The following is a 17,203-nucleotide window of genomic DNA, read 5'->3' as shown; positions in this document are numbered from 1 at the left end:
GCCTGAGCTCTATGTACATACTACGAGCACGTGCGTTTCTGCTAAAGAGAAAACAGTTTATCGTCTGGGAACAAGACAGAGATTTGGAGTCAACCCTGGGTTCAAAAACTTCCCCGGTTGAGTTACTAGGCCTCCGTGGCCTGAGTCCTTTTCTTTGTTAACTCAGAGTAACATCTGCCCAGCAGGGTTCCTGTGGAGACTGAGGGAAGGCCAGCACCAAGTGACACCCCGAGGTCCCCCTTGCTGCCTTTCTCTGAGTAGCGCTTTGAAGACCTTGTGTTGGCCAAGGCAATCGCTGGGCCCTTCTAGGGAAAGAGTTCACACTTCAATGGATGGGAGAACAACAGCACTCTAGAGACCTTCATGGGCAAGTTCAGAGAAATCTGCACTGGATAGAAAGCCGTCAACAGTTGCTGCTTCAAGGCCTGAAGCTGGTCTCTGGTGATGACTTCCTGGTGACTGTTTAAGGGCAGGTACACCCTGGGGTTGAGGTCTTTGGGTGTCAGCACCTCACAATGCTTCAGGCACCATCACAACTCATGGGGTCAACCACCACGTCCAGATGGTGTCAAAACATTTTCTGTATTTAATCCTATGTAATCCTCTGAGTAGGGTGTCCCTGGTAGCTCAGTTGGTAAAGAATCTGCCTGTAATGCAGGAGACCCCAGTTCAATTCCTGGATCGGGAAGATCCCCTGGAGAAGAGATAGGCTACCCACTTCAGTATTCTTGGGCTTCCCTGGTAGCTCAGTTGGTAAAGCCACCTGCAATGCGGGAGACGTGGGTTTAATTCCTGGGTTGGGAAGATCCCCTGGAGGAGGGCATGGCAACCCACTCCAGTATTCTTGCCTGGATAAACCCATGGACAGAAGAGCCTGGCGGGCTACAGTCATCGGGTCGCAAAGAGTCGGACATGACTGAGCGACTGAGCACAGTCCTCCTAGTTATCCCTGGAGGCAGATACTGTTACAGTCCCAAGTATACAGAAGAGGAAACTGAGGTACAGAAGTGAAGTGTCTCCTACAAGGAGTCATGACTGAGAGGCTGACTCCAGAGCTCACACTCGTGACCACAGGTCTACCTTCTGGTGACGTGAACTTCTCAGGGCATGGAGGTCTCCACATTTGTGGCTCTATTTCAGGTGAGTTAGCAGGCACAGGGTGGGTGCCATCTCTTCCTTCTTTCTCTCACAGGGGGTATAGGAAACTGATAAGGCCTTCTTAGAGCCCGTCAAAATTAGTACATTGACCTTACCAACTAAATAAACTCACAAAAACAGAACATTGTGCTTTTACTGGGAAGTAGGTTTGCCTCCTGTGATGGTATCTACGAAGTTTCTCAGCCTAACAGTAACTGCTGATAACAGGTTCATTCCCTGCAATTTTCTGTCACTTCACCAGTCTGAATCTCTCAAAGTTGGTGAGCTCGTAGCTTATTTAAGCAACAGCTGGGAGGAGAGATGGTAAGAATTTGTTTCCTTGGAAATGTACAGGCAGTTGTGAAGACTATCCCTACAGAGTCAAACAGTCTAAGAAACCCCTCGTCAATAAGGTCCTGTGAGGACTCTGGCCTGGCAAATCCTCGGGTGGGACCCGAGTCATTATGCACCTGGGACGGGAGCTCCATGCAGCCGTGCTCCCGAGGAGAAAGAGCCAGGGTGGCGCCATCAGCCACCGGAACACACCAAGGGGTTTAAAGCAGCACAGCTCGGCGGACATCCCAGGAGCAGTGGTTCCCCACGAAGCGGAGACAAACTGGCACCGGAAAGGAGGGGCTAAGCGCCGACCACAGGTGGCCCCCCTAACTGGAACCCGACAGAGCGAGGGCTGAAACTCGGCCTGAGGAGCAGGTGCTGAGAACGGCACGCGGAGTTCCCCACGAGAGCACGTGGAACATGACAACGTGGGGAAACACCTTTGCAGGGGCGCAGAGACGCCCGTGCCAGGAGCACTGCAGAGGGTTCGAGTCAACAGGGAAGCACAACACTGATGGTGCAAAACGACTTCGCAGACTCAACTGAAGCTCAGAACGTGGAGATTCTCACGACAGCCACAGGCTGGAAGAGACGGAGGCGCCGTCCTTCCCCTCCAGAGGAAGCTCGAGGAGCAGGCCCTGGCTTCACTCACCCGCCTCTGTCCAGCCCCAAGGTGCCTCCCGCTGCTCACCTGGGCACCTCGGTCATTGACCAGCTCCACAGACCACCGGCCCTCGTACTGGATCCATACGAATATCCCGCCATCCGCGTCGCATGTGGCCAGCTTCTGGTATGGCTCGTTCCACCTCACCAGCACAACCTGGAAGACGACCAGGAAGACATTTACTGCAGGGAAGGAGCCCGTGGGCAAGGAAGCCATTTACAAAGTTATCAGACCCAGAACTAAAGAGAAAGTGCGGTCAAAGAAAGGATTCAAGGAGGACGGCAGGAGGGAGGAGAGGGCTGGGGGGCAGATCAGCAGAGGGAAGGATGGATGTGTCTCAGGGACTGGCCCACGTGTCAAGACTTCCTGACAAACAGTGGGCATCTGAGCAAACCATAATAAACTCCAGCACGAAAAACGGCCACCACCATGAAAACAGAGAACAAGCCAGGGCCTGCCTGTACCCGCCCTGCCTCCCGCAGCACCAGGATTGCTCCTCTGATGGTCCCGTGTGGTGGGAAAGCAATTTTCTCAAAATTCATTGTGTATCTGAATCGGAGGCTCTTTATTTAGCATAGAAAAAAAGAAAAGGTGGGGCCTATTTAATCTCATTTTTTCCCCTAAGTGAAACTTTCTATGTCTTTTCCAAGACTACCTTATTTCCAAATAGTTCAGCATCTAAACATGCCAATTTGGAAAAAAATACACAGCAGAAATAAGTTGCTTGTGATTTATCACAGAGAAAAGATGAAGAAATAATTAACTTCAAAACTGATGCATGTAAGAACTTAATTTTTAAATTTGATAACTTCTGAATCTGGACAAATCATTTTCATCTTTCTCAACTATCACTCCCTCAGCTAAAGGTGGACCCTGCTAGGTGGTTGGTGGCATTGGCCCTCACAGAGCCCAGTGAAACCTGCAAGGACACGGGGCTATCAAATGGTCGAAAGAAGACATAAAACCAGCACCTGGGGTCACTGGGGGCAGGTTCCAGAGTGTGGCCTGACCCGCCCGTGCTGGTGACTGAGATTTCATTCATTCAGCTCTTTTTTAAAACTCTGCATAGAGAGCTGAAAGGCTGCAATCTTCTGAGACCTGGCCATCATCAGCCAATCTAACCTAGTCAGTGGACGGATACAAGCTCTCCATGGATGCAGGCACTGCCCACTGCCTGCCACTGGCCCATCTGACTTTGTCCCTCTGCCAGGACTGCCTGCCTCGATCTGTTTGCAGCTTGGCAGGTGCTGCCCTCACCGCCCACCCCCCAACTCCTGTGCCCACGGATCCAGGCTCCCTCCGACATGGAGCCCTGGCCACCTGAGGGATGGGTGGAGGCACCCTCGCCTCTGAACACTGATGCGCAGGAATGCCGCGAGCGTGCCAAACAGCCCCATGTAAGTTATGAGTCTCATTTGGCTATAGGTTTGAACAGTGGCTGAAAACTATTGCAAGTAGGTTATTTTCAACTCCCAAAGGCATTTTAACAACAGCCAATAATACTGACTGACTGCCTATTACCAACTGTTAGGTTGCGAAGGTAGAAGTTAAGAAATCCTGGTCCGTGTGGAGTTCAGTTCACTGAACAGACGTCACATCCTGCTCTATATGCAGAGCTGGGAACATATGACAGACAGGAGGTGGATGGTGAGGAGCAACAAATCCAGACCCATTATCTTAAAGTCTAGTTTCTAAAGGGGCTTCCCTGGTGGCTCAGCAGTAAAGAATCTGCCTGCAACTGGATCCCTGGGTCGAGAAGAACCCCGGGAGAAGGAAATGGCAAATTGTTCCAGTACTCTTGCCTGGGAAATTCCATGGACAGAGGAGCCTGGTGGGCTATACAGTCCCCTGGGCCACAAAGAGTCAGACACGACTGAGAGACTAAGACTTCCACTTTTAATTTGTTCTAATTTTTAAAATTCTGTATTTAAATTACTGATCCAATTCTTAAGTGTCTTTAAACGTATCAAATGTGTCATAAAATTTAGAATTTCCAAGCAGCCAACTTCATAAACTTCTTTCAGACCCAGTGGTGCCTGGCCCGAGCAGTGCTCACCACAGCGTGCCACAATCTGGTCCCCGAGACACGCTCACCATCCAAGCCCACAGCCACTCGTGCATTTCAGAACAGTGACGGGAGGACCAGTGTGACTAATAAGAATGTGATCGCTTTTAAACTATTTAAGTTAAATACGGTAAACATTCGTCTACTATAGTCTTCCTTGCTGCTGCTGCTGCTGCTAAGTCACTTCAGTCTTGTCCGACTCTGTGTGACCCCATAGACGGCAGCCCACCAGGCTCCCCCGTCCCTGGGATTCTCCAGGCAAGAACACTGGAGTGGGTTGCCATTTCCTTCTCCAATGCGTGAAAAGTGAAAAGTGAAGGTGAAGTCGCTCAGTCGTGTCCGACTCTGTGCGACCCCATGGACTGCAGCCCACCAGGCTCCTCCGTCCATGGGATTTTCCAGGCAAGAGCACTGGAGTGGGGTGCCATTGCCTTCTCTGATAGTCTTCCTTACAGAATAGTATTTTGATGACAAGGCATCATCATTCAGAAAACAGAGGCGAGTCACATTTTCTATACTTCTGCCTTTTTCCTTTAACATGCATTGCCACATATGGTTGCATATTTAGTTATCATCATCAGTAAAACCTCTCCTTGAGAAGAGCCTGCATAGTCACAGCATGACATGGACACAAAAGAGCAGAGGTAAAAAAAAATATTTTACAGTTATTTCTAACATTAAAAATGTCTTGGTCTTGTGGTAACACTAGTGGTTGTTGGACAAACAAAAAGTTCACAGACTCGACTTCATCTTTTCATAATTCCGGATGAGTTGAGACTCAGCAGTTAACAGAATGCAGCCCCCATCCACACACTACTTTGCTGGGAGTGTAACTGGTGTAATGGAATATAGGTGGTTGCTCCCCTAAATTAAGAGAAATCTTTCCAGTGACTCTTGGTTTAAAAATAAAGTTTTCAAAGGCAGTGTTGTTTCCCTGGGTTAGTTTTCTCATTTCCTCTCTCGTCTGTGATTCTGAGCCGTCCGTCTTATCTCCCGGCAGCTTATTTCCTGTTCTCCCAATCCCTCCAGTCTGCCTGGCAGAGTCAGGACATACCAGAGTGCTGAGGAATTGCCGAGCGAGCGGGGCCAGCTGGGTTCTCAGTCGCCCAGTTCACACGGCAGGGTGCTGAGCAGAGCCCAGAGCGTTCCATGGCAGAGCCTTCCTTCCCTCTTAGAGGAAGATGGGGCTCCTCTTTGCTTTGGGCACAAAAGAGCTCCAGCATTAAGGATGTTAGGTGAAGCGTGCATTCTACTGAACAGACAGAATGTAAGTCAAGTTTTGACTTAGGTCTTTGATTATTCCCCCAAAATGCTAGCCTGCCAAAATAAGATTTCTATTGTTTTATAGTTATTCTTAGCAATAAATACTTATGGAGGAATATTAAAGGCAGAGAAATTCACAGTAAAAATGCAATGCAGGTCTGTAGAAGGCCTCTTTGGGCTGTTCTGTAATGCCCTCAATAAGTCACTTCACCTTCTATTCCTGGCACTATTTTTAGACAGAACAAAGCCCTAGTGTCAGCTAATCCACCTCAAGGATGTTCATCTTTTGAGACAGGAACCCTTCAAATAGTGTTGGTAGAAAAACTGATGCTTTTGAATTGTCATGCTAGAGAAGACTCTTGAGAGTCCCTTGGATAGCAAGGAGATCAAACCAGTCAATCCTAAGGGAAATCAGTCCTGAATATTCACTGGAAAGACTGATGCTGAAGCTCTAATACTTTGGCCACCTGATGCAAAGAACGGACTCATTAGAAAATAAGATGCTGATGCTGGGAAAGAGTGAAGGCAGGAGGAGAAGGGGAAGACAGAGGATGAGATGGTTGGATGGCATCACTAACTCGATGGACATGAGTCTGAGCAAGCTCCAGGAGTTGGTGATGGACAGGGAGGCCTGGCGTGCTGAAGTCCACGGGGTCACAAAGAGCTGGACTCGACTGAGTGACTGAACTGATGATTCAAAATGTTCCATTCTAAAACAAGGAGTTAACCTCCTATATCTGGAAGAACATAGACAGACTACAAAAACATCTGATTCTCAAAACAGCCTGGTACCTGGAGCAGGCCTTCTCATCTTCACTTTACAGAAAAGGAAACAGGTTCAGGGAGGTTCCCTTGCCCACAGCACCCAACTGGCGGGAGGCAGAGAACGGCTCGGAACCAGGCACACTCATCCCTGGTTCTTTGTGTCTTCCTAATTACAAAACGAAGTCAGGCATAATCATTTTAGGAGCCTATTTTGGGGGAATACTGATTCATGCTAGGAAAACGATGGTATTTGTGAATACTTGATTTTTTAAAAATTAGAATGCTGAAATATCTAGTCTAGAACTTTTGACCATCCAAAATGAGCTATAAAAAATTGTTCAGAAGGGCTTCCCTGCTGGCCCAGTGGTAAAGAATCCGCCTGCCAATCAATGCTGAAGACACGGGTTCGATCCCTCAGTTGGGAAGATCCCACACTCCGTGGAGCAACCAAGCCCATCTGCCACAACTACTGAGGCCTCAGTGCCCTAGAGCCCATGCTCTGCAACAGGAGAAGCCATTGCAATGAGAAGCTTGCACATCGCAACTAGAGAGTAGGCCATGCTCACCACAACTAGGGAAATCCCATGCGGCAACAAAGACCCAGCACAGCCAAAAATGATCAATAAAAAATAAATAATTTTTTTAATGTTGAGAAAACTAGAAAAACAATCTTGGGGCAGAATCAGGAGACATAAGCACAAATGATGAGAAGTCCATGAGAAGTACGTGAAAGAGAACTTTCTAACAAGGAGCAGGAGCACTGCCTATCCGTGGAAGGGGCTGTCTTCAAAAGGAACCTGGAACGCTGGAAACAAGAGGCGGGACAGCTAACTGCCAAGGGTACCTAGGAGCAACTCATCTAACCGGGGTGGGGCAGGGGGACTACAACTAGGGGACCTCCATATTACTATCCATCCAACTCTGAGATGACAAATCAAAGTTAAATATGGCCTTAGCATTAGTGATGTTACCGCCTCAAAAAAAAAAAAAAAAAAAAAGGTTGATTTAAGCTCTTAAGCATCTACCAAGTGATAAACTGCCACTAAATTTGCCAAAGGGAAATTCAATTATTAAAGTAGTTAACTTGGCTATGTGAATTCAAGTTTTATATATTACATATTATTAATACTCTTTGTCAACCAGGTGTGTACTTTAGTGATTTATAATACACTTAACCTAGTAGATTAATTTTCAAGATGTTCCTCTCCAGCTCTCAGAGAAGCTAAGACAGCTGGATTCTCAGCATCTTGCTCTTTAAAATCCCTATCTCTCAGTCCAGCACACCGAGCATTCGGTCAGGAAACAGCACTGCTCCAGGCACACGGCCAGGCTACCAACTGAAGACAGAACCCCAGCTCACCCCCCGACAGGCTGACGCTGACCCCAGCCAACAGCAGGCCTCTCAGCTCCGGAGAGCAGGACACAGCCGGAACCAGGAAGCTTCTCACTGACCACAGAAAACCCGAGTGGCAGTCTGCTCTCTAACACCCTGCAGCTTCATTGTGTCTGAAAAAGGAAGTCAGCCTAGACCATTTCTGAAGATCCTTCCAGCTCTAATACTTTGACACTGAATTCTATTTGGACAAGTACTAAACAAATACAGCATACCTACTCCTAAGTGCAGTATCCTAAAAAACTTAAATACTGGTATATTTACCACCCAAGAAAAAAAATCTGGCACATGGATCAGACATACCACCTGGTAGGAGGGTGCGTAATTGATGGGAGGGGGTGCAGCTGAGCAAATACGTTATCATAACTCGATTCAGAGTCTGACATGAAATACAAGTTTCTTCCTAAGTGCTTGCTTATGATTTTTAAAACATGAGTGATGTTGCATTTTAAGTAATTAGTTCAAGAGTTACAAATAGAACTGCCTTATGACCCAGCAATCCCACTGCTGGGTATACACACTGAGGAAACCAGAATTGAGACATGTGTACCCCAATGTTCATCGCAGCACTGTTTATAACAGTGAGGACATGGAAGCAACCTAGATGTCCAGCAGCAGATGAATGGATAAGAAAGCTGTGGTACATATACACAATGGAGTATTACTCAGCCATTAAAAAGAATACATTTGAATCAGTTCTAATGAGGTGGATGAAACTGGAGCCTATTATACAGAGTGAAGAAGGCCAGAAAGAAAAACACCAATACAATATACTAACGCATATATATGGAATTTAGAAAGACGGTAACAATAACCCTGTATGTGAGACAGCAAAAGAGACACAGATGTATAGAACAGTCTTTTGGACTCTGTGGGAGAGGGAGAGGGTGGGATGATTTGGGAGAATGGCATTGAAACATGTATAATATCATATATGAAACGAATAGCCAGTCCAGGTTTGATGCAGGATACAGGATGCTTGGGGCTGGTGCACTGGGACGACCCAGAGGGATGGTATGGGGAGGGAGGAGGGAGGAGGATTCAGGATGGGGAACATGTGTACACCTGTGGTAGATTCATGTTGATATATGGCAAAACCAATACAATATTGTAAAGTTAAAAAATAAAATAAATTAAAAAAAAAAAGTTACATAAAAACCGAGTCTCTATGTATAGTGACAGTTAATTTTATGTGTCAAGTTCACTGTGCCCCTTTGGATTTTGGAGGCTACATGTCCCTAATTTGGGTGTGACAATCTGGCCTGTTTACCTAGTAACCCCAAAAGCTGCTGATTTTGAGTGGGGTCCAGAAGAAGAGAGAGCTCCTCATGGATCAGGCCACCGTGTGACCTGCTCTGTGCCCCAGGTCACATGATCCAGCAGATCCTGTGGTACCCAAAGCATCAGTGTCAGAAAGGGATGCTGCCTGGAGCCTTTGGTGGAAGAATCTCATTGCAGGCCTCGGGGTTTGGAGCACAGCCCTGCCATCCTCCACAGACAACAACTCTCCTTCTGAGAAACAGCTCTTGGCCTGAAACAGACGGAACACTTAACCACGGGCCAGCAAGTCTCCATGAGACCTGAGCTGCCCATTAGGACCTGGGTATTACCTGACCACCAGCCATAAGTTAAAATATCAACATTTTGGTCAAAACTCATATGTATTTTTCCTTTTTAATCTTTTTTCTAATCATGGAAACATACACTAAGTAAAACTCAAACATTACCGAAGTATATAAATAGAAAATGAACATTTCTTGAAATGCTGTCTTAACTATTTGGCGCACATTCCTTGAGATTCGTATCTCCTGTTCCCTGGTGAACAGACCAGCATGACATCTTAATCCAAATAAATGTGCATTCACCCTCCTCTTTCTAACAGCAAGTTTCTCACATCACCTCCCAACTAGTTGGGATGTGAGAAACCTCCCAACTCCCAACCTCCCAACTCCATTTCCTGTCATAATCTCTGCACACATTATTACCTTGCCTTCAAATAATTTCCTATTCCTCTATTTTGTACTTAAACTGAACCACAAACTCACGGGCTGCTTCTGCTGTCTGTCCCCACATCACAAGACCCAGGTGCCTGGGAAGAGCAGCTCCTTGGTAAAAAGTTCGTGTTAACCAGCCAGGACTTACTCAGGAAAGTGACAGGAGTCCTCCCCCGAACACACCACTGACTCATCTTCATACAGTCCCTCAGGGTCCTCCCGAAGGTCTGTCCCACCAGAGGGGTCCTCAGGGATCCGGGAACTGACTCAGCCTCCAGTTAGATGAGAGACCCACCACAGGGGTGAGTTTTCCAACTTTCTCAGCGGGCAGCTGCACAAGGGCACAAGCCAGCCACTGCTGGCCACTCGGCCTCGAAACACAGAACGCACACGAGGACCAGTGTCATGTGAGAGCCACAGCAGAGCTGGCCTCCCACGGGGGGCTTTTCCCGCCCGAATTAACCTGCACCTGCTCCCCACCTCCTGCTCAGCCACCCCACACTGTATCTCAGTGTGGGGCACAGACCCAGCCTGAGGATACTGCCTGATTGTTGTCTGAATGGATTCCAAGTGGAAAAGTAGCACACTCAGGGATGGAATTACAGACTGGTGTTTAGTTTTGCTTTTTTATTGAAATACAGTTGATTTACAATGTTGGGCTTCCCTGATAGGTCAGTTGGTAAAAAATCTACCTGCAATGCGAGAGACCCGGGTTTGATTCCTGGGTCAGGAAGATCTGCTGGAGAAGGGATAGGCTACCCACTCCAGTATTTTGGGGCTTCCCTTGTGGCTCAGCTGGTAAAGAATCTGTCTGCAGTACAGGAGATCTGGGTTCGATCTCTGGGTTGGGAAGATCCCCTGGAGAAGGGAACAGCTACCCACTCCAGTATTCTGGCCTGGAGAATTCCATGGACTGCACATAGTCCATGGGGTCTGTAAGAGTCGGACACGATTGAGCAACTTTCACTTTCACTTACAACGTTGCATTAGCTTCAGGTGTACAACAAAGTGATTCAATTATACACATACACGCTCTTTTTCAGATTCTTTTCCTTTATAGATCATTATAAGATATTGAGTATAGTTCCCTGTGCTATATAGTAGGTCCTTGTTGGTTACTATTTTATATATAGTAGTGTGTATATGTTACTTTCAAATTCTTAAATTATCCCTCCCCCCTGCCTCATTTTTTTTCTTTTAATCAGTTAGCAGATAGCACTGACTATAGCTATTGTTTCAAAATTATTTATATCACAAAAATTAAGTAAAGAATGGATGTCTGTGAGAAAATAGAAAGGAAAACAGTACAGTTTTGTACTGAAAACCACAGTCACATTAAAATTAACTGAACTTTCTCTGACTTCGCAGTTAAGGGAAGGAAACCAGAATTTTAAATACTCTTGTTAGAAAATCCTTGGATGCATCTCACTGTACATTTGGTTGCATTTCAACTTTTTCTGAGACATAGTTATTATGAAGATAACACCATATGGAAGGAATGAATCATCTGTGGGAGGTCAACTCAGAACTGGGTTTTGGGCGATGTTTGTGCTTTTGAAGCTCAAGGCAGCACAAAAGAATTCTATTTAACTTGTCCTCAGAGCATCCCTGGGAACCTTCGCAACTTTCTCAGTAAGTCAGGGAACGTTCTCGTTCAACAACATACATCCAAGTTTTATCCAAAGCCTTCCCATGACTTCTGTCTGAGCCAGCATGAAGACTCAGGCTCCTAAAAATCATCCTGAATACCACACTGCTTTTGAAAGATTAATTTTAACCACATTGTGGTACAGATTGAAACACTTCTACAAAACCAGATGGTCACAGAGAACTATAAAGAAGTCATATCCATTGAAAAAAAAAAAAAAGAAAATAATAGAGTGAGGAGGTGCAGTCTCCACCTACTAGGGTGACCCCAACGTACAGTAGAAGTTAGAAGACAGCACTCTAAGTGAGCTCAGTGAGAAGCCCAGGCTCAGGTGAGCGTGGGACTGTGGGGTGAGTCTCTAGTCTGCAGTGCTCACTACCTGCTGAACGCTGGTAAGGCCTCACCCACACCCTCGGCCCAAGGCTCCACCACACAGGGGTCCTTGGAGCACCTTCAAATGGAAGGGCCCAGCACAGCTCCGGCTCTGGCACTCGCCATTGTCTGATACCTTCCGTTTAATTCTTGGGTTGTGGGAGACACTCCACACGAAGACCCAGAACGTGCACAAAGAATGAAAGTGTGAGCACATGTTCACCGAGCTCTGTCTGAACGACAGGTCAACCTGAGCCGCCACTACCTGCAGCTGTTCCCTTCTCCACTGAGAGGCCTACCGAGACCTTAGCTGCTGCTTGCCTGCTTCAGCACACAGCCAAGAATACCATTCTGTCCCACCAATGGTTCCTTGTGAGGAAATGAAATGCCATCACTCTTTTACGTTCCACAATGCACAGAAATACACAAAATAAATATAGCTTAGGAGGGTGAAAAGCCCTGCTGAGCTTCTTCTCAAACTGAAGTATGATTTTCACACTTTGAAAGGCTAGAATAGAAATTCGGCATTAATAACTGCATACAAAACTACTACCAAGAGGATTTAAGTCATTTTCAATGATGCAATTATTTACAAGAGATACTGAGGTGGCAGACTGCAGCATTAATAGGGATATGACACTGGGTTTACACCCCAATTAAAATGCATAGGACACAGTGGAGGAGCCTGAGGCACTTCATATATTTATTGAGGATTTGCCCTGTGCCAGACACACGCTGGAGCTAGAGAGGCAGCCAAGTCTGGCACTTGGCTCACACGCTCGAGAAGCTCTCAGGACTGGGGGGCAGGCAAGCAACTGTCCAGCCACCGGCTCAGTGAGGTGCTAGGAATGCTCTATGCAGAGGCTTCGTTAGCACAGGTCTCTGCAGGAAAGGCATTTTCAGGTGTCTCCAACCCCCAGGGCCAGGGCACTGTTAGCATTCCCTGCAAAAACACTAATTATCTAGAATTCCTTCAAAAGGCAAGAGATTTCTGCCCAATACTCCCTTTTACAGTGAAAATTGGGGTGGGCTTTTTGCCAGCTACAAACAAAAAATTATAATTATAGATTCCCCAATATATTTGGCACTTGAGATTTCCACTTCAAAATACTTCTCAGTGTTTCATTTTCTGTGCATATGTGCCTCTGCAGTGTAACTTACCACTAGATCTCAGTCAACAGCCTGAAATCCCTGAAATGTACCTTCAGTTCTTTTTAAACCTAAATTCCTAGTTAGTAACTCTGTATTTGCATTTAGTTCTATGTTTCCATTTACTAAAGTTCAACTATTTTCCATCTTGCTGAAGATCAATTATTCTACACATCTCTAGAGCCTGTTGGCAGATGCAAACATAACATTCTTTGTGAAGGGAATTACCAAAGGCAACGTGAATGGTCAAAGAATCCAGCCACTGTTTTACTACCCTGTAAAAACAAGAGTCAACTCTATTCCATCATGAGTACTGCTAACCAAAAACAGGGCACATGCCTTGCCAGCCCCTGGTGAGTCGCATGACCTGCTGAGCCTTGGTTTGCTCAATCTGCAAACAGAGGTGTTAGCACGTGACCAACAGGACTGCTGCAAGAGCAACTGAAGAGAAGAGTCACCACCGTTCGGTTCTAGACTTGCCATCATCTCCTGAGTTCTTCACACATGTCACCTCCCTTAATCCTCACGCAAACCCGCTATGGGTAATGAGGACCATCCTCACTGCAAAGGTGAGGAAACTGCGGTTTAGAGGTACTCATCAGTTTCTCTCGAGTCTCTTAGCAAGTGGAGACAGACTCAGCAATGACCCTGGTCGGTCAGACCCCAAAGCCTGTCTTTATCTCTGAACTGCCTGCCTTCCTCTTAGAGACGATGCATGCAAGTCTGGGGCCAGGGCCTGGATGGGACAAGTCCCACAAACAGCATCCACAGTAGTGGCTGCTATTAAGAAGCACATCAGTTTTTAATGCTGGTGAGGAATCCTCAGCCCCGAGAGTGGCCTGGGCGTCATATCCCACCCGTGTTCTCGTGAGCAGTAAAAACCCAGCCTCCCGCCTCCCTTCCAGCCCCCAGGCCCCTGCTTGCCCTGGGCCTGAACCATATCCTCTGCACCCCCTCGCTCCCTCCCATCAGCTCAGCTAAGCAGTCTCCCAAAGCCCACCCCAAATGGGTGCGTCCGAGGTTCACCCTCTACCCAGCTCTCAGCAGGGAGAAAGCACACAGCCCCGGAGGCGATCTGAGCCCTTCACCCTGTGTCTCTGGCTGCAGGAGTGGAGCTGGACCCCTCGTCGAGTTTGGCCCCACTCACCCCACGTCGCTCATCCATCTCCCCTGAGAGCCCCTCCTTCAGTGAACTGTTCCAACCCCCATGCAGCAATAAGGATCATCCCCGTGCAATGACTCAGACCCCATCTCAGACTCTGCTTCGAGGGCACCAAACCAGAGATGCTCTGTAAGTGTGCAAGATGAGAAACTTGGTCAGTGGCTCACAAAGTCCTGCCCCAGGTTCAGCAGCACAGAACCACCTGGGAATTTGTGGGTAAATGCAAATTCTCAGGCTGCCGAAGACCAAGTGATCAGAAATTCTGGGTTGAGCTTTTGGCAACCAGCAGAGTCTCACAAACCGGTTTGGGAGCTCACCTGGGCCCTGAAGGCAGGGCAGTGGTGACACCCAGGGACTGGAAAATGCTTCAGCTCCAGGTGCACCTCCTACCAGGAGCTCCAGGAAGGGCACTCGCGAGAGGCCTGAGCAGCAGGAAAACACATACATGCAGACAGACAGACAGACAGACAGACAGACACACACACACACACACACACACACACACACGGGAGAAGGCAACAGGGAGAGAGGGCCTCTGCGTGTGTTCAGAACTTATTTCTCCAGCAGAAATAGGAAAGGTAAGATTCACTTTGTAAAATTTTTGGTAAGAGCAAGGGATTGAATTGGAAAAGGGTGGCCATTTGCAGTTAAACTTTACACAAAGTCAAGAGAAGTCTGGGTCTTCACATTTACAAGGCTGAAAATTCCTGTTGTCCAGTGGAAGCCTGATCAACAGCCCCAGGGAGACTGCAGTCACATGGCTGACTCCTGACCATTTTGAACATGAGGTCATTTTTCAAGAGGACAGAAACCATCAACCAAAGACTCTAGTGAAGAAGAGCACACGGCCCACCTTGGAAGGAAAACATGCCAGCACGAGGCAAAGAGAGCTGTGGTCCTGACCACGTGGCAGAGGCCTTGTTACTCCCGTGGAGTCTCAGGACTGGCTCAGGGCTCGGCAGGCAAACCCCACAACCACCTCCCACTGACCCAGCAGCCCAGCCGCAGGTGCCCCAGGTGTGCCCAAGGCAATCCGTGGGGTGCGGGGAGATGGCAAACAAAAATGTTATGAATAATATTTAATATATGAACTACAGTGCGGTCCCCTTTCCCAGACTGGGAAAGGTTACCCAGTTGAGATATGACAGGCTGGGCCCCGGCGGGGAGCAGGAGCTGTACGGACCCTACACGCCCAGGGCTGGGTTCAGCGTGCACCCAGCGTAACTAAGCCAGCCTCACAGAGAGGATGACCAGCTTTGAAAGGACACTTCCAAGGAAAACAAAGGTGAAGATAAAACTAATTATGCAGCACAAGCACAAACAAGAAAATGGCAGGACTGACATTTTTCCTATGGTCAGAATGGGTCTTCACCAGCCAGAAAAGTATAGGGCTGATCCAGACAGACCTGACAGGACATGGCTTCCATGTGTGTATAAAACATATATGGATACTAAACACGTAAGTATGTGTATATGTCAGTGCGCCAGTTGCTCAGTCGTGTCCAACTCTTTGTGACCCCATGGACTGTAGCCCACCAGGCTCCTCTGTCCATGGGATCCTCCAGGCAAGAATACTGGTGTGGGTTGCCACTTCCTTCTCCAGGGGATCTTCCCAACCCAGGGACTGAACCCACATCTACTGCACTGGCTGGTGGATTCTGTACCACTGAGCCACGAGGGAACTTCACCAGCTCCAGGCCTGGGCAATCACACCACGTGGTTAGCTACATCCAAGACAGGAGGAGCCTGCCCACCGTGAGCCTGGCATGGAGAAGTGGTGAAGCCTTTCCCCCACGTGGCATTTACCAGGGGTGATGCGCTGGCTTCACAGATCAGAGTGGCCAGAGACTGCAGGCTCCCCAGGGTTGGTCCGCGGGCCCAGTGAGGGAGGTGGGAACCTCAGCTGTCGGCTGGGGCACCTGGTACACCCGCATGGTCATCACCCAGATGAGGGTCAGGACACACCCCCCCAATGCACGGCACATGCTGCATGCTGGAGAGTTTACAAGGAAGGAACTTGAGAAACGGCAGGAGCACGAAGGACTCTGACCCGCCCTCACCCTTCTCCCCCAAAGCAGCCCCTCAGATTCTCATTTCGGAGGTGGCCTCCCTGAACCTGAGGGATGGAGTGCCAGCATCTCCAAGGATGGAGGGACATGAGAGGGCTGGACAGACAAGGCCTTGCTAGGTCACCCCAGTTCCCTGCGCTGAGCCAAGGCCCTTCTGTCATGTCATGTTCCCACCACCCTTCCCCTCATCAAGCCAGCACCAGACACGCAGGATTAAGCACGGCTTCATGGCTCATTTCCTCACGATGGCTCTCATCTCATGTAACACTTAAACAAATGTGCAGACTTTGCGCTTGTCTCTCTCTTGTTAGGAGACCCAGCTGAGAACGGAAGATGGGTACAGGAGACGCTTACTCCTCCTCGACCCACTAGCCTGCTGGAGCCAAGGGAGTCAGGCCGGCGCGAACCTAACCTAGACAGTTTTCTGGGTCTCCATCTGCCCTCATCAACGCCTAGCGTCGTTCTGACTCAAAACATTCAAAATTTCATGGTATATGAAAAAGCAGGAGGTCATCGGTGTATTTCATACAACAAAATAAACCTAGTCTCCATAAACGAGGAGGACAGGATTGCCAACCTAACAGAAGCAGTATTACAGCTCCACGTGGGCCCCCCGTGAGCTGGTTCTGCAGATGAGGACAAGGGCCGAGGCCACGCATTAGCCAAGGGGGTCTACATCTTAATGCAGTCACAAAGAACGTCCCAAAGCCCATGGGCTTGTCTTCTGGTTACGCCTCAGACCCGAGGGGGCGAGTTGGGAGCTGAAGGGGATTCCAGTGTCGGTGCCAGCATCCACGGCAATGGAGAGAGCAGGGCCGGGGAAAACCAGGAAGAGCTGTTCGAGGTTTTGTAGATAATTCATTGGCCTAAGCCAATGAATTCAGTTCAGTTCAGTTCAGTCGCTCAGTCGTATCCGACTCTTTGTGACCCCATGAATCAGAGCACGCCAGGCCTCCCTGTCCATCACCAACTCCCGGAGTTCACTCAGACTCACGTCCATCGAGTCAGTGATGCCATCCAGCCATCTCATTCTCTGTCGTCCCCTTCTCCTCCGGCCCCCAATCCCTCCCAGCATCAGAGTCTTTTCCAATGAGTGAACGCTTTGCATGAGGTGGCCAAAGTACTGGAGTTTCAGCTTTAACATCATTCCTTCCAAAGAATCCCAGGGGTGATCTCCTTCAGAATG

The 17,203-nt window shown here is 48.2% G+C and overlaps 1 protein-coding gene across 1 annotated transcript in view; it reads right to left on the bottom strand.

The window, feature by feature from the left end:
* TULP4 (TUB like protein 4) overlaps positions 1–17,203 on the bottom strand; it is a 190,143-nt gene that overhangs the window by 64,504 nt on the left and 108,436 nt on the right. The window contains exon 3 of the mRNA XM_061428440.1: positions 2,165–2,293. Within this exon, the coding sequence (XP_061284424.1) occupies positions 2,165–2,293 (129 nt within the window). The remainder of the gene's footprint in view (positions 1–2,164; positions 2,294–17,203) is intronic.

Source organism: Bos javanicus, chromosome 9 (assembly GCF_032452875.1).
Source record: "Bos javanicus breed banteng chromosome 9, ARS-OSU_banteng_1.0, whole genome shotgun sequence".
Lineage (NCBI taxonomy): Eukaryota > Metazoa > Chordata > Mammalia > Artiodactyla > Bovidae > Bos > Bos javanicus.
The sequence above is the reverse complement of the archived record's forward strand: the minus strand, read 5'-3'. Positions and strand labels throughout refer to the sequence as shown.